Genomic DNA, 26,794 nt, shown 5'->3' with positions numbered 1-26,794 from the left:
CAAGCTTGGACTGGAGAAAAGAGGGGTCAAGGGACTGGAGGTGAAAGAGCAAGGCTCATGGGAGTGAGCGTGACAGAGCAGGCAGGTCTGGGGTTGTCACACAGCACAAGCTGGGATGCAACTGTCCACTCCGTTCCTTGTATGTGTGTCACTGCACAAACCCATGGGTGGAACCCTAACTCAAGTTATTTTAAGCCCCAATGTCAGTGCCATTTACACTGCCAAGTAGGGCAAAGCTGGATCTGGGAATGTAAAGGATTTCATCAGGAATCTGCCAGCTTTCCTTTCCTTTGTGCTGGCTTCATTCTCAGAGTCTTCCCATGAAGTGGCAAAGATGACCTGGAAACCTAGGACCCAAGTCTCTTTCCTGATATTTCCAGTAAAAGTGCAGGTCTGAGTGTCATTGGACTGTCCGCTCACATTTCTGAACCAATCACCATTCTGGGGAGGAGGGGATACTTTGATAGGCCAGGCCAGGGTCCCATGTCCATTTCTGAAATAAAGCTGGGGGTGGGGTCAACCCATCTAAACCACCTAGATGCCAATTGGGGAAGGGTGGTTCTCTACAGAAAATTAGAGTGAAGGTGGCCAGAAGAGGTAGGAAGGGTGCTGGGCGGGCTTAATAACCCCTGTCCACTGCTATGGGCCTCACCTACCTTCATGCACCTTGCATACTTTGGACACTGGCCTACCGCGTCATCTTCTGTTGAAATGAAAGGAACTGCCTGGCTCTGCAGCCAGGCCCAGCTTCTTTGCACACTGGACCTGGGGTCTAGGCCTGGGAAAGGCATTTGCTCAATTTGTGATCTTGGACAAACTCCATCCCCTTTCAGGGCCTCAGTTTCCTCACCTGTAAAAAGAGAATGCTAGGCTGGATCAGATGTCTGAACTGTTCTTTAGCAGGAAAAAAATGTAACAGCTCTGGTGGAGGGGGAGGTGGGGCCCAAAAGGTTCCATTCACTGACAGAAACCATTATCAAGTCCCATAAGATCCCGCTGTGTAAAATACGTGCAGCAAAACTGCATGATTTTATGTGTATGTGAGGGCCCAGAACCCTACTGAATGTATAAGAAGCCTTAACTGTGAGCCAGGCTGTGTGCCAGACACTGGGGTTGAAATGATGAACAACACAGATGTGGTCTACACTTTCATAATGCCTGCCATTTAGTGGGAGAGACTAACATTGACCTGATAGTCTTGCAAGTAATCAGAAACCTAGACTCAAAAGTTATGATGGAGAAGTACAAGGAGATGTGGGAGTCAGAAATTCCTGCACCTGGATTTGACTTCAGGTCTGTCTCAACCCTAATGCAAGCTCCCCTGAGCTCTGGGCCAGTCCCTCCCTTTCTCTGGACCTGAGTCCACTCAGGTGTGAAATGGTGACATACCGTCTGCTTCCGAGGATGTTATCCTTCTGTCAGGGATCGGTCCAGGCGTTACCACGTCATGGTGCCTTCCTTGGCTCTCCAGCTTTTCCAGATGGCCCTGCTTTGGGCTTGCACGCCACGTGGGTGTACCTGCTTTGGCACACCTCGTGTTCCAAGTTTCCCAACTAAGGACTGAGCTTGTCAAGGCTGAAGATTTTGTATTTTATGTCTGCATCCTAGTGCATTGTAGTGTCTGGCTCACAGCAGGTGCTAACAAATGTTTGTGGAATGACTGGGTGGATGGGAAGAGTACACTTTTTGGGGGAGTGTTAATATCATCATGGAACCGGACAGGACACAGCCACTGGCTAATTGTCTCATCTGAGGTCGTGGGATGGGATGAGGTTTACACCGGCTGCAAAGCCTGAAGTCCTCAGGTGGAGTTCCAATTCCAACTCTTCTGATTACTTGCTGTGCGTTCTTCATAAGTTACTGGGCCTCTTTTAGCCCGCATCTTTATCTGCATTAGGAATTACACTAAACTTCATCCACAGCCAACTTAATCTAAGTAAAGGGAGAGGTGGAGGCGAGGAGAAGAGGAGGACAATCCCAGGGAGGATGCTGAGCACAGCCTCCCCAGGGAGATGAAAGGCGTGGGAGTCAGAAAACTGCTGAGTGGGCACAAGTCGAAGCTTAAGTTCTAAACCTGTCTCTTCATCTCCAACACCGAGGTCGAACTTGAGCTCCGCAAAAGGGTACCCGTTCGAATGCGGTCACGGACGCGAAGGCGCCGCGAAGAGCGGGACTCGGGCCCTCACCGGGGCGCAGCGGCCCTTTCGGGCCCACCCGGGCAGGAAGCGCCGGCCTCGGGGGAAGCCAACCTCGGGACACAGCCGGAAGCGGGTGGGCGGAGCCTCCCCTGCAGCCGCGACGGGCAAAGCCAGGAGCCAGTGGGGCGCTGAGGCGTTCCCGCCGCGGCCAATGGGGAGCTGACCGAGGCGGGGCCGGACCAGCCGCCTGGTAACGGCCGCGTGGTAACCGGCTGCGCGCTGCTACGACTGAGTGGGCGCTCGGGCTCCAGGTGCGCAGGATGAAGATCGAGGAGGTGAAGAGCACCACCAAGACGCAGCGCATCGCCTCCCACAGCCATGTGAAGGGGCTGGGGCTGGACGAGAGCGGCCTGGCCAAGCAGGCGGCCTCGGGGCTCGTGGGCCAGGAGAACGCGCGCGAGGTGTGGCGGCGGGGCGGGGGCTGAGGCTGGGGGACTGAGCTGAGGGGGAGACCGAGGCGGGGACGGGGCTGAGGTGGGCCCGGGCGGCGCGGACCTGGGGGTGGGGCGTGGGGAGGACGTCCCGGGGCGCGGCGAAGACCCCGCGGCCTCGCTCCTGGCCGCGAGTCTTTGACTGACCGCCGGCTCGGGGCCAGGCCGTCCGCGCGGCACGGGGGTCGGCGGGGAGAAGACGGGCCAGGTCCCTGCTCTCCGGGAGCTCGCGTTTCAGACACAGACGTTTAAACCGCTGAGCAGAAGGGCCGTTATTAGACTTCGGGGATCACTTCCTGCGGGGCTCTGCGGGCCCGGGCACGGCGTTTGCGTTGCTGTGAGCGCAGTGGGAGGCTCTGGGGCTTTTAAAGTCGGGAGGTGATCCGCCTGAGCAAGTGGCAGGTACAGAGGCCTTTCTGAACATTCCAGTTAAGCCCCCTTCTTCTAAGTGATGCTGGTGCCAAGTGCCTTCGGCCGCATTATCATCACAAAACCGTTCAGGCTCTGTGTGTGTGTGTGTGTATTTTTTTTTTTTTTGATGAAAACATTGAGCGTGGGAGAGATCACTTCACCCATCCGCTTGCCACCCGTTTTAGTAATAGTAATGCTGGAGTTTGTGCCTGTGAGCCCCCGACTCCGGAGGCAGCGCGCTCTGTGGTAGGACCGCCCCCCTCGGGCCCCCTTCAGCCCTAACGTCAGCCCATTGTGCCCCTCTGCCCCTGCGGTGGCTCGGCAGCTACAGAACTCCTGGGTAAGACTGTTGCCTCCTAGCCTGATGGTGCTAATAGAAAGGGCCAGAGAGAAGCCTCTGGTTTCCATTTGGAACATCAGGTTTCCCGAGAGGAAATAGTGACAGGGCCAAGGTGACTTTGAAATTTCTCTTCATCCAGCTTCTGCTCTCGGAGGGCCTGTCTCTGCAAGTAGCTGACATTGTTGAGTGCTTTTCATGTGCCGAGCACTGTGCTAAGCAGCTCCGTTTCCATTGTCTTATCGTTCATCACCACCCTTATACCTGTCCCTCCTCCACTCTGTTATGGCACTTTTCAGACGTACCAAAAAATTGGAAGACTTGTGTAGTGCGTACCTGTGTGCCTGAATTCTACAAGTAACATTTTACTCTGTTGCTTTGTCTTCTATCTGCTCACTTATCCCTGTAACAATCTGCTTTTGCACCTCAAAGTAAGTTGTAGACATTAGTATACTTTGCCATAAACCCGTGAGGCTTTGTGCCACTATGCTAGGAATTCTGTTTTCAGATGAGGAAACTGTGGTTCCTAGAGGTTAGGTTATGGATCTAAGGGTACTCGACTGGTAATTGGTCGAGCCAGGATTTAAACCTAAGTCTCTCTGACTCCAGAATCCATACTCTTGCCTCTGACGCTGTGTACCTCCCTACGAATATGAGCTTCCCAAGGATAGAGACCGGGTAGTATCATATACCCAGAACTTGACTCATTATAGGGACTCAGAATTTACGTACTGAATTATTAGTCATCCCACCTCTGCTACCAGGTCCTTGTCTGAGTCTGGTCACATCAGCAGCCTCCTTGATGTTTAATGTCCTCATCTGAAAAATGAGAGTTAGACTAAGTCATCTTTTAAAGGCCCTTCCAGTTCATACTTTTTAAATGTTGGAATTCACTGGACATGTCTCACTGGAGAGAAGGAGCCTAAATGGAAGAAGATTAAATGGAAGGGGAAGTGTGTGAATAAGAGTACGTAGCCAGGGTTGGCAAAGGCTCTTCTACCTCTTCTGAGTTGCCCCAAATCTTCAGTGCTGAGGATTATGATATCAGAGGTTACTGTGGAAAGACCATAATGGCTCTTGTCTTTTTAGAAATGCAGCATCTGAAGAATATCTTCCAGGCTCTGTTACGTGTACTGTGCTTTTCCAGCTGAACCAGAAATGGAATAGGGCACATCCACATGCATTCCTTGAACCCACGTTTTTGAGGGGCTAAGTGTGGGACCAAGGTAGGTCTCCACAGTCCATGGGGAAAGTGGGAGAGGAGATAAGATGTGCTCACAAGACCCTGTCCACAAGGTACCACCCAGGTAGAGGAGCTGTGGGCCTGCCCTGAGGCAAGGACGGTGCACCTTGGAGACAGTTGTGCTTTCGGGTTTTAGATCAGTGTGAGAAACCCTGAGATGAGGTGTTTCAGGAGTGTGACTTTCTCAGCCTTACTCCTTTAGGGTTAACTATTCTAAAATACATAAAACCAGGAACCCATTTATGGAATTTCTAAACATATACACACACACGTATCAATATGCAGTCCACTCTTGAACGACATGGGTTTGAACTGCATGGGTCCACTTATTCGCAGATTTCTTTCAATAAATACGTATTAGGGTGCTACATGACCCCCAGTTGGTTGAATCCAGGGCTGCTGAACCACAGATATGGAGGGCTGACTGTATAGTTATGTGCTGATTTTCGCCTGCGTGGAGGTTGGGCGCCCCTAACTTCAAGGGTTCATGGGTCAACTGTATATACGTGTATGTGTATGAGAAATACATGCTGTATGTATATAATGTCCATACCTGTCTATATATAATATATATGCTGTAAATGGCTTAATGCTCAGAATATTTAAAATATACGAACAAACAAGTAATTTAATCTTGAGGATTTGAAGGGCATTCCTTGGGTCTTAGGATGCTGTAGGTTAAACCTCACGTGCAGCATTTGCTTACAGCGTTCTGGGATAGTTACCTGATGGCCAACTAGTAGAATACGTCATCGATTCTTAGCCCTTAGTGGGTTAATTTGGGAACGTGATGAAAGCTGTGACCCCTCCCTGGAAGAATGCACATTTGAACAGATACACACAGTCTTGTTTCCAGTTTTGAGGTGTGTGGGCCCCTGGAGTATATGCCACTGCTCCCGTTTGTACCCCTCCTGTCCGTTCTCCACATAGCAGCCATTGAGATACTTTAAAAACAAATTTTCAGAACATGACCTGTGGCCTAAGGCTTTCTCACTGGCTTCCCATTACATGTGGAATAATATCCAGACTTTACTCTGGACTGGAAGATTCTGTTCTCAGTGCTACCCCTCCTGCCTCTACAACCTCATCTTCCCGGTCTGCTTGTTTTCTGAACTCTGGTCAGCACAGCTTTTCTGTCCCTTGGACATGCCAAGCTCATTCCTGTATTTTGAATTTATTGTTTCCTTTGCTCGGAACACTGACTCCTGCCCTGCCTGCAGCTTCGTATATCAAATATAATGTCAGAGAGGCCTTCCCAGATCACTCTTTATTATAGAGTAACGTCTGCCCCCAGCCACTTGCTCTTTCGTTGCCCTTTTTTCTTCATAGTAGAGGTTCTGTGTTTGTGTGTCTCCTCCACTAGGACATGAGCTCCATGGCCCTCTACTGCCTCTGGCGCCTAGAACAGCGCCTGCGGTGTCCTGGCGCTCAATGAGTCTGAGTTGTGTGGACCAGACACTGGACTTTTTCCTCCTGTGAAACATTTTAATATTGATTTATTATTTCTTTCTATTGTGGTGTCTAGGCATGTGGTGTGATAGTGGAATTAATCAAAAGCAAGAAAATGGCCGGAAGAGCTGTCTTGTTGGCAGGGCCTCCTGGAACTGGCAAGGTACTCATTTTCTCTCATTTTTTAAAATCTACCCAAGAGGATGATCTTAATGTCTAAGCCAAATTCAATTTGTGTCTTAACTAGTCTTTGTTTAGCTAAATTGGTTATACGTATGTTTTTAAAACCGATGTGCAGTAATACCGTTGAGTATCTAAAATCCATGCTTCTAAAATTCAAATTACCCTGGCTGACCTCCAGAGAAAAGAGAATGAAGTCCTCAGAGGTGTCTCATTGTTTCTGTAATTTGTCTTTTATCTCTTTCAAGTCTCCTTTGCTTTGGAAATACATTTCTGTTGGCCTAGGGCTTCATAAAATCTTGGGAGTGACATCGTACTTGAGGGGGAAAGAAAACCAGTCAGCAAGCAATCTTCCGAATGCTGACTTGACCCAGCACTACTCTGGCTGTGTGAGAGATGGAAAGAAAAAGGAAAAAAGAATTAGAGACGTGATTTTTATCTCCAAGGGCCGTATAGTCTCTCCAGGGCAGAGGGGATACCATGGCAGCATGAGAAACTCCAGTTGAGCACTAAGGTGCGGGGTGTCGCCTGATCCTAAATGCAGCTGGAATTGCAGCAGGAGGTGACACTCGGGCCGGTGTGGCTGGAGGGGTTGAAGCTTGACATTTGACTTTGCAGGGGAGAAAAGGGCCTTCCAGGCCGAGGGTGCAGGACAACTTGTGGGATCTGTGAGGGGCTTGGCTGGGTGCTTGGAACGCTCTGGAGTCCCCAGTCTGGGCCCTCCTTGTTCTTCAGGAGGGCTGCTTGGTGCAGGAGAGGAGGAGCCTGGGGGAGTCACTGTGTTAAGAAAGGGGTTCCAGCTCTGGTGCTGAGACCCCAGGCAGGTCCCTTAGCCTTTCTGACGCGGTAGCACAGCCCTGCCTGTTTGAGGGACTTATTAAAGTGGCAAGTGGTGAGGTGATGACCCGAATGATCATTGTGAAGTCATACAATTGAACGGATAGGATGTCGTTTACGTGTGTCTAACCAAAGAGGAGGAAGTGCTATATTTGTGAACAAGTATAAACGTGAGCTTTAATTCCCTTTCTGCTTGTCACTGTATTGACCATTTATTTGCTTACTATTCCTTCTCATATCTTAGACCTTTGCTCTCCCTCCGTTTCCTTCCTAAAGTACATCATTAGGAAGTTCCTTCTAGAAGTTTGTTGGTGGCAAAGTCAGGTTTGTATTTACTGTGTTGCCCTTGTTTTGAAAGATAGTTATGTTGGATATATAATTCAGTTGACAGATGTGTTCTCTCAGTACTGTTTCTCTCAGTGATATTTGCTACCTTTTGGCTTCTAGTGTTGCTTTTGAGAAGGCTGGTTTTGAGGATTTTGTCTTTTCTCTCTGGATGTTTTTGGGATATTTTGGTTTTGGTGTTTCACTGTGATATGTCAAAGTGTGGATTTATTTTCATTTATCCTGCTTGATATGGACCTGAGTACATATTGTATCTAATAAGTTCTCGGAACTGGTCAGCCTTTGTCTCTTCGGATGCTGCCTTTCCTTGTTCTCTCTCTTCTCTTCTGGAACTCCAGCTAGGTGAGGTTCCACTGCAGAGGTCCTTCACCTGGGCCGAGTTTGCCCCCCGGGGAACATTTGGCACTGTCCTGAGGCGTTTTCGGGTGTCACGCTTGGTTGGGCCGGGAGTGCTGCTGGCATCCTGTGGGTGGAGGCCGTGGGGTTTGCAGGGCACCCTGCAGAGCACAGAGCAGCCCCTGCAAGAGGAGTTCTCCAGCCCAAAATGCCCACGGTGCCAAGACTGGGAAATCCTGGGCTGGAGCTTCTCATTTTGTCTTCTTAGTCTTTGAACCCCTTTTATGTTTTCTGTTGTTTTGACTCTTCTGCATTCTGGGCAGCTGCATTAGACCTCTCTTCCGGTCTGTCTTGTAAGCTGTGAGGAAGCTACTCTTTAATCCAGTCCATTGAATATTCTCCATTTTGAAAAATTTGAAACCTACAAAAGAGTGGAAAGGACAGGTTGATGAGTCCCTCTGTACCCTGCTCATAGGTACCTGAGTGTAAATACTTGGTGAGATTTGTGCTTTCTCCATGTTACTTCTGAACCATTTGAAGGGAAGTGCAAGGGACCTTCTCTCTCATTCCCATGATGCTGTCTGTCATCCACCCAAGAAATGTAATGTTGCTAATAAAATTAGCTAATATCTAGCTTATATTAAAATATCTCCCAGTCATTTCAGTCTGTGGCTCCTTCATTTTTTTATATTTTAAATGGAATCATAATCACACATCACACATTGCGTTCATCATTGTCTCTTTAGTCTCTTTATCGAGAACAGTTCCTGTCCCCTGCATTTTTGGTTTATTTTCTTTTATGACACTGACATTTTTGAAGAGCCCAGGACAGTTGTTTTGTAGAGTACCCTACAGCTGTCCTCCAGTGGTCGTCTGATTGTGTCTGAAACATTCAGCCCTTTGGCAGAACGTGATGCAGGTGATGTGTCTGGAACCTGCATCACAACAGGAGGCTGACGCCACGTTCTACTGTGAGGGGACTGGTTCCCTCTGAAATTTATAATCATTTGGGAAGTGACACTTTGAGATGTCCTGGATATCCTTTTACCCTATGGCTGTAGCATTGATTGATGGTCATTGCCTTATCAGTTATCACATTGGTGGTTGCAAAATGGTGATTTTCTAAATCTGTCGTGTCCTCTACATATATTAGCTTTTTTTTTTTTTTTTGTAATGAAGAAGCCCCTCCCTCCCCTACTCATTATTTTTAATTTCTTCATTTCTTCAAAATCTGTTTTTTGCTTATTTGTTTGTTTGTTTGTTTTGGCCGTGCCATGCAGCTTGCAGGATCTTAGTTCCCCGACCAGGGATCGAACCCATGCCCCCTGCAGTGGAAGTGTGCAGTCCTAACCACTGGGCCTCCAGGGAAGTCCCCAAATCTGGCTATTTTTGATAGCCTCTTGTTCCTTGTTCGTGAAATACTTTCTTATTTATTTTGTATCCTGTATCTGCTTGTGGACTCATGTTTGATCAAATCTGAGGCTTCCCTGATCTCTTGATTAGGGCCGAGTGCTTCTTGAGAGGACTTGGGAGGGCCCCTGCTGTGCTGCCAACACAGGGCACATGAAGGAAATTTTGTGGCTTGGGTTTTCTGGCCATCAGGCAGTGTAGAGACCAATCCTTAATCTGTTTGAGAGCCTGCTAGTGAGACTTCCTCAGCCAGAGCTGTGGTGAGACGGACAAGCTTGTCTTTGTCCCTGGGAGATTTTCTCTGTGGCCACCTTGTCTACTGATGTGTGCCCTTCAAGGCTCCTTTTTATCCAGGGGCTTCTGGCATCTGTCAAACACCTGCCCAGCTTTTCAGAGTGGTAAACTACCTTGCAGTGATAGTTTACTACTTTGGGTCTATCATGACTACTTACTTATTCTAGATGTTTTGTAACAGGAGGGAGTGGCTGTGGCTCTAGTGGCCGCTTTGCTGGAAGCATGGGTCTCTGTTGCCTTTGTAACATTGTACCCATGGACCTCAAGGTTAAGACAACTTAACTGAGTGGCCGGCAGGAGTGTGGTACTTGTTCAGAGTATGGCCATTCCCCTCCGGAGGCCTGCACACTCTTTTTTTTTTTTTTTTTTTTTTTTGGCGGTACATGGGCCTCTCACTGTTCTGGCCTCTCCCGTTGCGGAGCACAGGCTCCAGACGCGCAGGCTCAGCGGCCATGGCTCACGGGCCCATCCGCTCCGCGGCATGTGGGATCTTCCCAGACCGGGGCACGAACCTGTGTCCCCTGCATCGGCAGGCGGACTCTCAACCACTGCGCCACCAGGGAAGCCCTACACACTCTTAATAATGGGGCTTTGTGTTTGCGTTTGAGAAAAAGGTGTTCGGATGAAGTTGAAAACAAAGTAGGTTTTTTAATGTTTTGGCAACAGCCTCTTTTTTGTACCACTTGCATGGGGGGTGGGCACATAGAAATAGGTCTTGGAGATTGGGGTTTGCATCCTGACCCTTCTGCTTGCTAACTGTTTGACTTTGGGTGAGCTGGAAATTTCTGAGTTTCAGTTTCTAAATTCACAAAATATGAACTAGATTATCAAGTTCATAGGCTGCTTGGGAGAGTTCAGTGGGATCCCTCGTGCAAGTCATCCAGCCCTATATAGTAGGTGTAGGTATAGTCTGCACAGTAGCCACATCATATGCCAGCCTTCTGGGAGCCTTTAAATGGAGGGAGCTAGACACACCTGAAGCATTTCTTAACCAAGCATTTATCATATTTTAATGGAATATGTCGATCATCTCTTCTGTATTTGGTAGTGGTGGGGGTCTGCATTGAATCAGACGCAGCACTGTCTTTGGAGTTCACAACTGAGGGAGGGGAGTTGGGGCCTGTAGCGACAGGGGAAGAGAAAGAGGAGCGACTGGAAAGGTGGCGGGGTTTGGATAGAAGGTGAGCGTGGCTGGCCTGAGGCTCCTGCTGGGATCCTGGTGTCAGTGTGCTGCTACCTGCCCCGTTATGCTCCAGAGATTTTCCCTTCGCTCTTAGGATACAAGAGAATACAGCTTTGGAGGTATCAGCCTTGAGGGCACAGACTCAGATGCCTACTCAGACGGGCAGTGGGGCTGAGTGAAGTGCCCGGGAGCCTGCACGAGCCCTTGCTGGGGAGGCAGCTGCCCACATGTCCACTCCCAGTGCTGCCACGTGGTCACAGGGGCCCCTTGTGGCCAGACCTTCTTGCTTCTCAGAAGAAGCTAAATAACTGTATTTTTATGTGAAATTTCCCAACATTAGAAAATGGGCAACAACTGAGTTTAAAAACACACATGAGGACTTCCCTGGTGGTGCAGTGGTTAAGAAGCCGCCTGCCAATGCCGGGGACATGGGTTCAATCCCTGGTCTGGGACTATCCCACATGCCACGGAGTAACTAAACTCGTGCGCCACAACTACTGAGCCCACATGCCTAGAGCCCGTGCTCCACAACAAGAGAAGTCACCGCAGTGAGAAGCCCGCGCACCACAATGAAAAGTAGCCCCTGCTCGTCGCAACTAGAGAAAACCCGTGCACAGCAATGAAGACCCAACACAGCCAAAAAAGAAAGAAAACACACATGAGACTCTGCAGGCCAAAACAGGAGCAGTCTGTGGGCAACCAGTTTGCTACCGGTGATCTAACCCAGGACTTTGATTTGACAGATGAGGAAGTCAGGCACCAGGGATTTGCCGTGTACCCAGGGTCGCGCTGAAGATTAAACTCTCACCAGAAGGGCAGTGAACAGAAGAGGAAGCTTTACTGAGCCAGTTTTAAAACTGTCTCGGAGATCCGTGTCATCCTTCAGTAGCAGCCTTGTTCTCTTCCTTAGCCTGTACTCCTTGGGGACCTTACCTGGGTTCTCGTGTCAAAGTTGAGGAAAGGTGAAAACCGTAGTACAAGGCCGTGGTGTTTCCCCGTCCTGCCCCAGCTTTAAGGCACTGGCTTTTCACACTTGCTCTTTGACCATGGTAGTTATCTTAGCAGAACTACATTTGTAGTTTATTAGGGCATGTTCAAGTGTAACTTCACCAGTTCATAGCTTCAGAATCCTAGGTTGTGTGTCATTCTTCATGGTTTGCGGGGCCACTGAGCATAAAGTGAACATCCTGTCATTTGTTCCTTGATTATTGATTTCTGATGGGTTGTAAGTTGGTGCCTTCCTGTGTCTGTAAAGACAGAAAGCAGTATCTCAAAGACCCGGTGGTGCTGTTGTACTGCGACGAGGTCCGAACCCTGTTTTGACACTGAGGGAACAGTTTTGGAAGACTGTACTGACTATTCTGATGGGAATCTGATCTCTGGAACCCTGCTGTCAGACTTTAAGGTTCCACTGTGCCATTTTCTAGATTATGGTACCAAGGACATGTTATTTAATCTGTGTCTCAGCTTTCTCATTTGTGAAATGGGGAGAGTAGTGGTGTCCACTTCCTAGGGTGAGTGGGAGGGGCATGTGAAACATCAGGAACTGGACTGGCCAAGTCTCAGTCGTGACAACTGTTGTGATGACAGGGACCATTATGCTAGAAATCGACTGTCCACAAAAGTCATTAAACGTTTATTGTGAAACATGCAAACTGTATTAAAACTAAAGGGCTAGAATTTCAGTTCCTAGTTAATAACGTTTTTATGGCATATGTTCCTGATTTGTACTTCAAGAATGTGAAACAAGTGCATTTCCTTTGTTTTCTTCCGTAGACAGCTCTAGCCTTGGCTATTGCTCAGGAGCTGGGTAGTAAGGTCCCATTCTGCCCGATGGTGGGGAGTGAAGTTTACTCCACGGAGATCAAGAAGACAGAAGTGCTGATGGAGAACTTCCGCAGGGCCATTGGTGAGTACCCGGCCTGCACCCACTACCCATCTGCGCCTAAGACCCTGCCCATGCCTGTCCGAGGCCCGTCCTCACCTGCCTCTTCCTTGCGAAAACGCCTCTAGGACGCGTATTGGTGGCACTGCTCTGTTTCTTTTGGTACCATTGGTGGTAACTTTGCAAACGAAACAAAAACCCAGCTTTTCCAATGGAAGCGCTTTAGCAACCAGCCAGTGTGGGCCCAGCTGTGGGGCTGCGGTTCTTCATCTGACAAAGCAGATTTTCCTGGGAGCCTTACTGTGCTTTTAGAGATGACAGCCCACTGGACAAGTTCTGGGCGCACGCCAACAGCACTGAGTGTCGTGCTCTCAGAACGCCCGGCCTGCACGCTGAGCCGGTCAGCGAGCGAGGAAACCACGTGGGACGGTGTGCCAGCCCTGCAGGGCCTGGAGCTGCTGTACTGACTGCCTGTGACGTGCCAGGCCCGCCACTAACTGTGGCCTTTCACTCCCCAAGAGGAAATTCTCAGTCTGCATTTTGCATCTGATGAAACAGACTCTCATAAAGTTAAATAACTTGCCTCCTGTGACCCAGCTAGTAAGTAGCAGCAGCCCTGCCGTCTGACCCTACACCTGTCTGACTCTGGAGCCCATGCTCTGACCATGTGCTGTGAGCAGAAAATGGCCGCCCTCCTGAGTTTGTACCTCTTGCCAGCCAGGACTTCTGGGGCATTCTCCTGGCCCCATTCCTGCTGGTCTAGTTCTGGGGAAATCTTAGTTTCCCTCAGACCTACTTGTAGACATAGCTCATTCCTGTTAAGCTATGAAAAAATATTTAATGCACACGTGAGCGTCTATATCTAGGATATACTTGCCGAGTTACAAGTTATGAACACTTGTCAGAGTGCCTGTGTCATTTTACAGTCCCTCTGGTTGTCAAAACAAGGTAAGGGGCTTCCCTGGTGACGCAGGGGTTGAGAATCCGCCTGCCAATGCAGGGGACACGGGTTCGAGCCCTGGTCTGGGAAGATCCCACATGCTGCGGAGCAGCTAAGCCTGTGCGCCACAACTACTGAGCGTGCGCTCTAGAGCTCACGAGCCACAACTACTGGGCCCGCGTGCCACAACTACTGAAGCCTGCACACCTAGAGCCCGTGCTCCCAACAAGAGGAGTCACTGCAGTGAGAAGCCCGCGCACCGCAACAGAGAGTAGCCCCCGCTCACCGCAACTAGACAAAGCCTGCACGCAGCAACTAAGACCCAGTGCAGCCAAAAATAAATAAAATAAATTTATTAAAAAACAAACAAAAAACAAGGTAAGTATTCTCAAGAAGGAAACTTACTAGAAAACTTCAAGGAAATTATGAAAGTTAAAGAAAGGGTAGATTTGTCTAAGCCCAGAATTCTTTCCTCGAGAATGGTGGAGTCTAATGGAAGGGTGTGGTCACGTAGGGCCTTAGAACATGGTAGGGCTTTGCATTCTACGTGGTGCGAAATGAAGGGAGAAGCAGTGGGAGAGTGGAATCCCTCTGGCTGGGTGTGGAGAGTGAGGGCAGAAGCAGGGAGCCCACGAGGAGTCTGGGCAAAAGGTGGTGGTGCGTCGGCCGGCGCGGTGGAGCTGGGGGTGGGAGAAGCGGTTGGATTCTGGGTCTGGTGGGGTGGTGGAGCTGATAGGATTTCCTGAGAGATTAGATGTGGGGCTGGAAGAGAGAGAAGAGAGAGGAGGTGAGGATGAGTGCCAGGCGCTGCCGGGCTTGGAGGTGGGAAGCGTGGGGAGGAGCAGGCTGGGCGTCTGTTGAATGTCACTGCGGGTGTAGCGGGCCGTGTTCATCAGTGTAGCCCCAGTTCCTGGCCCACGGTGGGTGCTCCGTGGCGTTTTTCTGAGTGAGAGAACGGGTGCACTTTGAAGCAGGTAGAAGAAAACAGAGGCCTCTAGCCCTCAGTCTGTGTCTGGTCGATAGACAGATGTTGTTTGGTTTACACAGTGTTTTTTAATAACTTTTGAGTGAGTTGCCAGTATTTGGAAATTGGGAGATGTCCCATAAAATGAAAGAAGCTTTTGTTCCCTGGCAGCCGCGGTGGTCCAGGCGAAGCAGGCACCCTCCCTAGCAGAGCGGCCTGCACCAGCTCGCCCCGGTCTCCTCGTGGGACTCGCTCTGCTGCCTTAGAGTCCCTGCCAGGGCCCTGTGAGCACTGGACTTTGGGACTCTTGTTAGAGGTTGGTTTAGAAACCAGAGACTGTGCACTCTGTCCATAGGCTAAGTTCTGGATTTTTTTGAACTGCAAAGTATTTCCTACTGGAAATATTTTTTACCTTGAAACACTGGATTTCTTTTTTTTGTGCCTATTTTAAACTGACATATAACATACACATAGAAAAGTGTAAAAATACCTATAGTTTAACAATAATGAAGTAGATGCTCATGCAGTCACCATTCAACTCAAGGAACAAGAGCATGGGCGGCACCACAGACATGGCTCGTGCCCTCCCAGGTCATAGCCCCTCACTTCTCCTACATGTCCCCCACAGAGCGCAAGAGTGGTGTGGCGGTGGCTTCTGTGGCAGTCAACCCTGTACACCCGTGTGTGCGTCCTAAGCAGTGTGGCTTAGTTTTGCCCCTTTTATAAACTTTATCTGAACGGAACCTACTTTAGGTGCTGTGTCTTGCTTCTTTACCAGCTTTATCTTTGTGAGGTTCAGCTCGTTGTGTTGTATCTGGAATAACAGTGGAAATGGCTCACTGCCCACGTGCCACAACTACTGAAGCCCGCGTGCCTGGAGCCCATGCTCTGCAACAAGAGAGGCCACTGCAGTGGGAGGCCCATACACCATGACGAAGGGTGGCCCCCGCTCATTGCAACTAGAGAGAGCCCGCACGCAGCAGCGAAGACCCAATGCAGCCAAAAATTAAAAAAAACACACACATACATATATATATATATATATATATATATATATATATAAATATATATATATGTATTTTTTTTTCTGACATTGATAAAAGATGACAAAATTCACCTTTACATGAATGCATATGTTTGGGTTGCTTAAAGTTAACTTAAATGCTGTAAAATTTGAAAAACTAGAGATAAATTTCCTGGGGTTCTGTTTTGTGATTTGCCATCTTTGAGGGGACGAGACAATGCGGTTCTTTTGATGGCAGCAAGGTGAAGAGAAATTTCTGGATCCTGACACAGAATAAAAAGACAGGCCAGGGCTTCCCTGGTGGCGCAGTGGTTGGGAGTCCGCCTGCCGATGCAGGGGACACGGGTTCGTGCCCCGATCCCGGAGGATCCCGCATGCCGCGGAGCGGCTGGGCCCGCGAGCCATGGCCGCGGAGCCTGTGTGTCCGGAGCCTGTGCTCCGCGGCGGGAGAGGCCACAGCAGTGAGAGGCCCGCGTACAGCAAAAAAAAAAAAAAAAAAAAAAAAGACAGGCCATTGACTCTCTTCAAAAAGGAACCCTGCCCATCTTCCTCTGCCTTTGAATTCCTGTGAAGTGGCAGAGGGGGTGGGGAGGAAGTGGTAAGCTGACCAGAAATAAAAAGCAAGGAGTCTGTGCTATTTCCTTGACGCGATGAAGGTCCCTGTCAGGGATTTAGAAACCTGAGCCAGCAGATGAAACCTGTGTCGTTCACGATGTCATTGCCGGAGATAGCACCAGCCCGACCCTTTTCCTGGCTAACAGCCGGTCTCATTGTCCGTCACCCACATCCCCTGCCTGCTTGTCAGCACAGAGCAACTTCTAAACAAATATGGGGGTTAGTGAGAGACGGGAATGCCTTTCTTCCCCTACTCAAGGAATTTCGTGTTACAGTCGTCTGCCAGTAAATAGAGGGAAGCATTCCATTTGAAGGAACTTATCTATGTGGGATATAAAAGTTTTGATTTAAAAAAAAAATCAAAGTTAATTTTAAAAGTACAGTAATTTCCAATTTTGTCACAATCTTCTGTTGTCAAAATTCATGTTGTTTGGAAAATTTTTGTCTTGATATTCAGGAACTAAGCATTAGGTAAGGTAGAAATGAAATGCAGCCTCTCTTTTGGGACTATTCCAAGACTTCCATTTGTAGGTGATCAGATTAAAGGAAGGTAGAGTAAAACTTTTCCTTAACTTTAATATCTGAGAGTCTTTGTCCTGATTGGGTTTCTGGGGAAAGAAGGCAAACAACCCAGTGATAGGATAATGGCCTGGTTTGAAGGTGGGAAGTGACTGAGCGTGTCTGAACCACGGGCAGTGTTTCTCTGTGCCCTGGGATATTTCCCTCTTAGGACAGAGGTGGCTTGGTGGTGAGGACACCCAGACCATTATGGGGCTGCCCACCCTCAGGGTAGTGTACAGCTCCACGTCCCGAGCAGAACAGAGTTCTTCACTCATTCTTTAGATGAGTGTCTCTCAGCTGGGGCTGTACATTGGAATCATCTTGGGAGCTTTAAACCCATAGAGATGACTGGGGAGCTTTAAACCCATAGAGATGACAGGGTCCCAACCCTTGAGATTCGGAGGCAAATGGTCTGAGTGCAGTCGAGGAGGGAGGAATTACAGAAGCTTTCAGGTGAGTCTGCAGGGTGAGAACTGTGACTGGGTCCAGTGGAGGTGTGGAGCAGTGCTCCCTCAACTTAAGCCAGCAGTGTTCCTCTCCTGCCCGGGCCCACTGTTATTATTTACTTAGGTATTTCTTTTTAAAGTGACTTCGTAGTTTGGTGCACAAATACAGAAGAGTGCACGGAACATCAGTGTATACCTCGGTGGGTTATTATAAATTGAAAACCCATGAAACTAGCACCCAATCAAGAAAGAGGTTCTTGCCAATACCCCAGAGCATCTGTATGGTTACATCTCTCCTTCCATTTGTGAGCGTCAGCCCTATGGCTGCGGGTAGCCGTAATCGTTTCTCATCGCTCCATGGTGTTCTATTGTGTGAATACACCACAATGCACTCACCTCTCCCACTGCAGGTAGACATGGGAGTTTTCCCAGTGTTTGGCAACTAAGAATGATGCTGCGTGACTGTCGCTGGCCGTGTCCCTTGGTGCACATGTGCATGCAGGCCTCTTGGGTATATACCTCGGAGCTGAATTGCAGGGTCACAGCTGTTCATGTAGTCAACTTTAGGAGATAACAAATACCATGCTGTTGCTAAACCAACTCACACTGCCGCCGGCAGTGTGAGCTTTCCTTCTGTTCTGCATCCTTACCAGCTCTTGGTACTGTCAGTATTTTTAGTTTTAGTGATTCTGGAGGTTGTAGAGTAGTATTTTGTTGTCTTTTCTTTTTCCATTGTTAAAATTTTTATTTTGGAAAGTATCAAGTACCCAAGAAGGGGTCAAGTGGTACGATGACCTCCCCCATGGTCCCATCTGAGTGCAGAGCTGCTTTCATATCTATAAATATTTCAGTTATGTATCTCTGGAAGAGAAGGACTTAAAAAAATACCATTTTCATACCTAGAAAAAATTAACAGTAAATTCTTTAATATCATCACATATCTAGTTAATCTGCACATTTCAGGTTGTCCCGTAAGTGTCATAATATGTTTCTTTTATAGTAGTATTATGCAAATCAGGATACAAATAAAGGTCTACATAATAGATTGGTTGGGAAGTGTCTTCTGTCTTTTAAATCTGTGTTTCCCTTATGTTTCTATTTTTACCTTTGGGCAAAATACAAACTAGATAGAGACGGGGGTCGTACTCAAGCACTGGCAGAAAGGGGGTGATGAGCGCCGTGGGCACATGCTAACTGGAAGGGAAAGGACAGGGCAAGGTTCATGAGAAAGGCCCTGCAGTAGGGTCGGAGGAAACGGGTCCTGGAGACTCGGACCCCAGTCCTGGGTCCACCCTGAAGAGGGATAGACTCTCCGCCTCACCGCTGGTGCTGACGGTTGCATCTGCGAAGCGGAGACGGAGTCCTTCCACGGCTGCTTCGGGGCTGACGACCCTCCTGCTGTCTGCCGGCCCCAACCCTCTGGGCCGGGTGGGGGGCCGCTTCTAAGGGCGAAGAGCTGCTGCAGCTTGATTCTTAGTTTATTGTTGGTGGTGTGGTCTGTCCCCTGGGGGTGCCTTCTGTACCCAGCTTCACCTGATCTGACCCAAGGATGCTTCCCTCCTCACCTTTGAGCTGGTGGCAGGCACAGTGACTTAGAATGGCTTTCTTGTTGAAGTTTTCAGAATCCTCTGAAAACAGACTTCATAGCTGTTAACTTTCCTGTGGCATGGCTGTGGTTTCAGAGGAAGCCATTTGTGTCCCTTGACCTGGACTTTGGGAATTAGAGCCTGTGCTGGAGTGTGTATGTGCTATGTGTATTTTCAGGGAAGCTGGGGTGGTGATGTGCATTTGTCTTCCTATTTTAAGAAAACTTCAGTTACTAATGATTATCATTGCTTTGTTAGAAAAACCCAGTTTCCTCTTTTTCTCAAGTTACTGTATATGTTATTGAAGCACAACGTGCGTACACACAGAAAGGAGCATAAATCGTAACTGTGGAGCTTGGTGAGTTTTCATAAAGTCAACACACTCATGTAACCAGCACCCGGATCAAGAAACAGACCTTACTAGAACTCCAGAAGCTCCTTATACCACCTCTAGCTACTCTTCTTGTCCCCCGGGCCAGCAGGCAGAGACATGCCTGTATCGACTTGGAGGGGAAAAAACGTCTGATCCAGACAAGGCCTGGGTTTTCGTGCTGAGTTCGGGGGTGCCGCGGTGCAGGGGCTGTAGCATCCCGTGGCGCCCTCCTAAGAGATCGTGGGCCTTATACAGAACTTGCAGGCACATCCACAGGCAGATTTCTTGGGTGTTGGATGGTCTGCCTGATGACACCCCCTCAACCCCTAAGTGACTTCTTTGGCCCGTCCATTCACGTGTGCCTGTGGGGCTGAGCCTTCAGCCCGGGTGTTGACAGTCTCGCGGGGGCTGCTCGGCGCTGCAGGTCCCGCCCGGCAGGGGGAGACGCAGGGTGCCAGGTGGTGACCGGAGGGTGAGGAAGAAGGAAGGGTTGTGTCAGGGCAGCTTTGTAGAGCCGGCAAGTCTCTACCTGGAAGTCTGTGAGGCCAAAGGGAGGGAAGGATGCTTCCGGCAGCAAAAACGTTATACTTGAGGGCACTGAGGCCATCTTCTAAAAAACAAACGTTTACTGAACAGCTAATGTGGGTGATGTTTAGAACAGGAGAGAGAAGTTTGCCTTCATTTACAGTATTCTAATCTAAGAACTGTATATCCTTTATTATTGGGGGCGGTTTGCTTTGGAGATGAATTGCAAAGAGTTGTAGAACAACCTGCTACAACTCGTGAATGGCAGCTGGGTGTTTCTTCTTGGGGTGCGCAGTGACGACCAGCCGGGGCCCAGCTGCCTGGCGGGGCGGCTGTCCCTTGCTCTCAGCACGGACCTCTCATTATTATCCTATGCCTTGCTCAGGCCTGATGGTGTCAGAAGGGGTGTGGTGAGTTACTCCACTGGTTTTAAAAATTTCCTTCGAGTCAGAAATGCAGGAAACAAAGGCCCATGTAGCTGTTGCTCTAGCGGAGTAGGATGGTTTGGGCTCAGAGACAGGATCAGAGGCTTCAGCTAAATTTCACCCCCTCAGAGGGGTAGCATTGTCTGAAACAATTCTGAGGAACGATGGCCTGTGTGTCTAGTGCTAGATCTGAACCTAGAAGGTCCCTTTGAGAAGGTGAAATAGAACAGTTCTCTGCGTTCCGAGCAGCTCCTCCACTACGTGTGTGTGGGCAGTGCTTCCCCACCCAGGGTTACATACGGGTGAGGCTGACTTGTTGGTTCTTATAACGTGGAGGTTTTATGGCTAAAATGGCTGTTAAAAGAACGAGAGGGAGTTGCACTTCTCACCAGGGCTCATTCATCTGCCGTCTGTCTCTTCCAGGGCTGCGGATAAAGGAGACCAAGGAGGTATACGAAGGCGAGGTCACGGAGCTCACCCCATGTGAGACGGAGAACCCCATGGGGGGCTACGGCAAGACCATCAGCCACGTGATCATAGGGCTCAAGACAGCCAAGGGGACCAAGCAGCTGAAAGTGAGTGCCTGCTCGTGGGCCGTCGCGCTGCCCCAGGATCGCCCCGTGCGGCGTGACCTGTCTATGCACAGGGCCGACGGAGTCACGTGTGGGGCAGGGCTGGCACACGGAGGACTCAGTAAAGATGCGACTCTTCTTCTCTCCTTTTTATTTATTTATTCATTTATTTATTTTTGGTTCCGTTGGGTCTTTGTTGCCGCGCGCGAGCTTTCTCTAGTTGTGCAGAGCAGGGACTACTCTGCGTTGCGGTGCGCGGGCTTCTCATTGCAGTGGCTTCTCTTGTTGCAGAGCACGGGCTCTAGGCGTTCGGGCTTCAGTAGTTGTGGCTCATGGGCTCTAGAGTGCAGGCTCAGTAATTGTGGTGCACGGGCTTAGTTGCTTCACGGCATGTGGGATCTTCCCGGTCCAGGGCTCGAACCCATGTGCCCTGCATTGGCAGGCGGATTCTTAACCACTGTGCCACCAGGGAAGCCCTCTTCTTTTCTTCTTGTTGCCGAGGGAGTTGTGTATGTTAGGACCTGAGCTGTGTGGTGCCATTCTGTGTCCCACACAGTGACCGTGTGTCACAGGCCTGGGCATTGACGGTTCAGTTCCAGTGCTCGTGCTCACAGGAAAAGCAGCACTAAGGGATCTGGTAAGAGTTGAAGAGTGATGACAGCGGACTCCCCAGTGGCCCAACACAGAGTCCCGGCTGCAGTCCCTTTTGTGTGTCAGGCACTATTAACCCGAGGTGGCTTCAGTGGTCGGTTCTGCTCAGGCCAGGGTCCCGGAGAGAGTGTGGCGGTGGCAGTGGGGAAGGCCCTGGGTGATCCTCTCACTCCTGTCCTGTAAGCCTTGAGGAGGCGGACAGCAGGGACGCCGGGCGGGGAGCATGGGTTTGGAGTCTCTGCCGCTCACTGCAGTGTGGCCTTCTGCAGTGACTTCATCTCTGAGCGATAGTTTCATCTGTTACTTGGGAATAATAATTGCCTATCTACAGAGTTACTGTGAGGATAAAAGTTGTAGCTTTGGGTGTGGCACCCAGTTACCTAAGAAGTGGTAGCTGTTGATGTTGTTGTGAGATGGGGCAGCCTGATTGTGGCTTTGCCTTATTAATAACAATGAATAACCTTTTCTTCACAGCTCTCACTTATTGATTGTATGTGCCAGGCCCTGGGCCAAGTGCATCAGCAAATCTGTGTGTGTGTGTGTGTGTGGGTGTGTGTGTGTGTATGTGTATAATTTCCTTCATTTTACAGATAAAAGAACTGAGGCTCGTGAGGAGGTTAAGCAGTCATCCTCGGATCACACAGCTAGTTAGTGGCAGGGCGGACTCTCTGAGTCCTAACCACTATGCTTTCTGCCCTCCAACTTGCTGTGTGACCTTTAGAAGTCAGTTGAGCTCTCTGGGCCTCCCTATCTGTAAACTGTGGTAGATTGACCATATAATTTCCCCATCTTTGCTCTCCTCTGTGATTTTATTGTTCTTTGATTCTGTAAGGTGGTTTCTTGGTCACTGCTTTATGGAGATCATAAAAATGTCACTTCTTCAAAGGACCATTTTTCTTTATCCTAACAGTGTTTCCATCTCAGGAGCCTGCCTCTGCAAATACCTCTCTTAAACCCCTCCCCCTTCATCTCTCCCATTCTGTAGTAATTAGATTTCTTAGTAGGGTCTACCACCTTTCCAGTAATTACATCTTCAGTCACTTCATTTGGGAAATTAACTGATATAAAAATGCTGGAGGCAAAAAAAAAAAAAAAAGGTGTACTATCCAATATAGGATATATAAAATAAGATACGCAGTTTAAATTTTAGCTACCCATACAGCTGTTTTGCACAGTTTCTTTAAGAAAATAACAAAAGGGTGAATGTTTTGCTTCCAAACTGAGTACTTCCAGCCACTTTGAGCATATGTACAAGCTGTTTGGATAGATGGAGTTCAAATACTGGGTGAATATTTAAGTGTGGAGGAGGAAGTACCGCCATCTTTATGGAGAGCCTCCCTCATCCCAGCCCTGCGGTAGGGGCCTGCCAGCCCCCGTCCTCATGCTCATGGCAGGGGTCCAGGAGCCGTCGGGCCCATCCCACCAGGGAGATAGAGCTCTGGGTTCCCTCTGTGGTTACTCTCTGTAACAACTTCATTGAGGTCTCATTTTTAGTAAAATTCACCCATTTGATGTGTACAGCTCAAGGAATTTTAATCGGTTTACAGAGTTGTACAGCTATCATCACAATCCAATTTAGAACATTTTCATTACTGCAAAAAGAAACCTCATGCCTGATCTACTTTCTGTCTATATATTTGCCTTTTCTGAACATTTCATATAAATAGAATCATACAGTATGTGTTCTTTTATGTCTTGCTTTTTCTACTGAGTCCTGGCAAGTTTTTACTCTTTAATTTTGTTTGAGAGTTGAGAGTAATAGCTCCCCTTGAAATTTAACTGAGAGAAACATTTCTAAACACTGACTGTACAAACGATGCTGTCCCAGAGTATTGATCACCTGAGGGGGCCTGACTCTGGATGATCCCGAAACATGCTACTTTCCCTTTTTCTGGAGATGGAAACAGGTGGGCCCAAGGGAGCAAACACTGGGATTTGAATGGACCGGCTTGGGAAAGATCCTGCTTCTATGTTTTCTTTGAATTGTACACATCTATGGTGTGCTCACGGCTGGCTGCTGTTACACAGATGAGGAAACTGGAGCTCAGAGAGCCGTGTCTAAAACCACAGGCCCGCAGAGGGCAGCCATGGAGAGTGAGCAGGTTGTGTCCGGGCTTCCGGTGCAGAACTTCCACCCCGGCCCGACGTGGGGAGCGCGAAGGATTGAAGCAGGGAAAGCAATCTCAAGAGGGGGTGTTAGGGTCTCTGGTCCCGTGGACAGTATGGGCCTCACCTGGAAGCGGTCAGACACACACACACACACACACTCACACACTCCCTCTCCCTCCCTCCCTCCCTCCCTCCCTCTTTCTCTCTCTCTCTCCCTCTCCCCCTCCCCCTCTCTCTCCCTCTCCCCCTCCATACGGTCTTTAGCTACCTCAGCTCTCATAGAGGAAACTACCTTACAGTATATCAGAAATAAATACAACGTGGATTATAGTTCTCTGGTTCACTTTTTTTTTTTTTTTTTTTTTTAAGCTGGACCCCAGCATTTTTGAAAGTTTGCAGAAAGAGCGAGTAGAAGCTGGAGATGTGATTTACATCGAAGCCAACAGTGGGGCCGTGAAGGTAATGCCACGAGGAGACCCAGGTAGCCAGGAAGTGGCTTTCTTTCTTCAGGGGGTCCGGGGTGTGTGGGAAGGGGCACTGTGTCTGCTGCGATGCTGACGGAAGGTCAGCAGTTGCCCCTTTACATTTAGTCAAGTTTGCTTTTCCTTTATCTGCATTCTTTAACCTTCTCATGATTAAAACAGACAGTCTGTGAGAAAAATCCTAAAACCTGTTTAGAGGGGGAGAATGGTGAGGAAGCAAAGCAACTGTAGTCATTTTCAAATTGAAATGTGCAGGGTATTTAATCTTCCTTTTATCTCTTTGGTATTTTCTTCCCAAGATATATGCATGTGGAAAGGAATGCTGCATTAGTTGGCATTCTTTTTATATCTGATTTCCAGTGTCCTGTACAGAGTTCCTCACTGTTTAATGGATGAGCATAATACTTCATATCATACAATAAATCACCCACCTACAAAAGAGTCTGAACAGCCCCTCCGTCTCCAGTTAATCTACTGGATTTGCCCTTTATCGGGAATTGCATACAGTTAAGAGAAAGAGGGGGAAGATTCTGGGAGAGAGTATCGGGTGTTTTCAGCCGGGTTTTGGAACCCAGCGATGGGCAGATAGCTCCTTCTCTTGGCAGCAGGGAAGCAGAGGCCATGTTTGCAGTTTGTCAAGGCGGCTGTCAGGCCGCAGTGGGACCTGAGACTTTTATCTCACCCTGTGCCGCTTGGGGACTTGGCAGTGGAGCTCGCCAGGCACTCAGGTTTTGGTCTCTCTGCAGAGGCAGGGCAGGTGTGATACCTACGCCACCGAATTCGACCTTGAAGCTGAAGAGTACGTCCCCTTGCCCAAGGGGGACGTGCACAAGAAGAAGGAAATCATCCAGGACGTGACCTTGCATGACTTGGACGTGGCCAACGCACGGCCCCAGGTACTGCCCCCAGCTACCGCCGGGAAGCTGGCCCTGCTGGCGGCCCTGCTGGCGGCCCTGCTGGCGCGGGAGCCTTTCGTGTGCTGGACGCTCCGGGATGAACTGTCAGTCTTGCTGCTGCTGCTTAGGGCAGGCAGTCCTTTTCTGTCTGTAATGTTCAGCAATTAACGTGGACAAGAGCTACGAGGGGCTCCTTTGTTGCAATTCAAACGCTCTAGTCACAGATGGTTTCCTGCGTATTGTTCCTCCTCCCAGCCCAGCCTCTGGCCCCCCCGAGCTGGCCAGCTTCTCCCTGGCTTCTCTCCAGCACTCGGCTCGGGCCTGGGCTGCTCTGGGTGTGAGTGGCAGAGGGCAGGAGTGTTCTTTGAGCCCTTTGCAGGATTTTAGGGAGCCTGACAAAGCTGTGTCTTCCCCCTGCTTAGCAGAATCTCCAGTTTTATAGCTTTGAGCTGGAACTGACCCTGCTCCTTATGCGAGTAGAAGATGGATGCTTGTGTCCTGACTAATAAAATGTGGGGAAAGCACAGGATGATTTTATGCCATCTCTGGGAAATGTGCAATTCAGAGAACCCGACTCTTCCCTGCTGGTGGTCTTTGGGTTTGGTTTCCTCTTCGTCCTAAAAGAGGCCACCTCTTCACCAACAAGGGAATAGGCTTTCTAACCTGAAATTTGATCCATGGGTGTTGTCCCTTGGAGCCTTGGCAGAGAGATTGCTGAAGAATCTCCCCCCAGTTTGTGGAACGGCAGTCCCCAAACCAGCCTGCTGGGAGTCACTCGCCTGATGAGTCTCGCCAAAGTGGAGTCCGGGATTGTGTGGCTCCAACACTGTGGGCTTGGCCGACAGTCACTTCGGGTCTTCAGGTTTTTGTGATTTAGGGCTCTCTGATTTTGAGTTCGCTCCTCTGTGAAAAGGGCATGATACTTCCTACCTGGCCCGGCAAGTATTCGGGAAACATTAGCTCCCTTTCACTGTTGAACATTCAGGCAGCGCCTGTGACCCAGGGCCTGGAAACAGCAGGCGATCACGAAATGTTGACTGCTTGCTACCTGCACTGTGAGGGGCTGGCAGGTGGGTGCAGCAGCTGGTGAGCCTGCGAGGGGTCGGCCAGCTGCAGGGACGGGCCCTGGGCTCCGAGCAAGTCTGGTAGCCGGGCCTAGTGAGAGGAGGCAGGGGACACGAGTCCATGCGTCTGTCCCCAGGGGGCTGGAGCAGCGGGACAGTGTTGGGGTCAGACGCTCCACGGAGGGGCTTCCCAGGGAACAGACTGTGGTTCCTGACAGGTGGACTCGAATTGAGTCCAGAAGAGCTGGATGCCCAGGGAAGGGTTGGCAGGCCTGTGGGGTGAAGGCGTCTGGGACTGGGAAGAGACACGGCCGGGGTTGGGGGCGGGTCGGCCCCACAGAGCTTGTTCTTCCCACAAAGGCATTTTGTTTGATTCTGGCCGCTCGGGGGAACCTCTTAAAAACTCCTCTGTGGTGAGAAGCTCCTCAGGCTTCCAGTGCAGGTGCCCAGGGTCTCCACATCTCAGGACCCCTGTCGAGTTGACGAACTGACGTGGGGCAGTTGACGAGGGGCACTGGGGTTGGGGGGTGGCGATGAGGCATTTGCAGCTGCCTTAGGAAGCAGGACTGATTCCTGAGTCTTCTCTGCAGGGGGGACAAGACATCCTGTCCATGATGGGCCAGCTCATGAAGCCAAAGAAAACGGAGATCACAGGTGAGAGAAGAAGCAGAGCTGGGGGCCTGGGGTCTGACGGACCCCGTCCCCAACCTGGCGAGTGCGTCGGGAGGCGCACTCCTCCAGCCTGACAGTGTGTGGCTGTCCTCGGTGTCCTTGCGCTCATCCCACAGATGGAGGCTGTCACGGGTCACGTTGCTTCTGCAGCGCATGGAGTCCCCAGGCGAGGCGGGAGTGTGGCTGCCCCTCGTGGGCCTGTAGTTTACCTGCTCCCCTTGCTAACTGGTACGCCCCTCTTTTTTCTAATTACCACCTATAGCTTTGTCACCTGAAAATGTTAAACATTAAAGCTCTGTTTTCTTTAAAGTTTCAGCCAGTGGCATGATCTGAGCCCTTTCTATTAGAGT

General features: G+C 49.6%; 1 protein-coding gene across 1 annotated transcript in view; it reads left to right on the top strand.

The window, feature by feature from the left end:
* The first annotated feature begins 2,370 nt into the window (after positions 1–2,370).
* Positions 2,371–26,794, top strand: part of RUVBL1 (RuvB like AAA ATPase 1) — a 35,842-nt gene continuing 11,418 nt past the window's right edge. Inside the window, exons 1-7 of the mRNA XM_082639166.1 lie at positions 2,371–2,599; positions 6,146–6,232; positions 12,431–12,563; positions 20,422–20,573; positions 23,700–23,789; positions 24,559–24,708; positions 26,363–26,426. Coding sequence (XP_082495292.1) covers positions 2,459–2,599; positions 6,146–6,232; positions 12,431–12,563; positions 20,422–20,573; positions 23,700–23,789; positions 24,559–24,708; positions 26,363–26,426 — 817 coding nt within the window. The 5' untranslated portion in view covers positions 2,371–2,458. The remainder of the gene's footprint in view (positions 2,600–6,145; positions 6,233–12,430; positions 12,564–20,421; positions 20,574–23,699; positions 23,790–24,558; positions 24,709–26,362; positions 26,427–26,794) is intronic.

Source organism: Mesoplodon mirus, assembly GCF_964341445.2.
Source record: "Mesoplodon mirus genome assembly, chromosome: 12".
NCBI classification, from domain to species: Eukaryota; Metazoa; Chordata; class Mammalia; order Artiodactyla; family Ziphiidae; genus Mesoplodon; species Mesoplodon mirus.
Note: the sequence above shows the minus strand (reverse complement) of the source record. Positions and strands in the feature narration are given on the sequence as shown.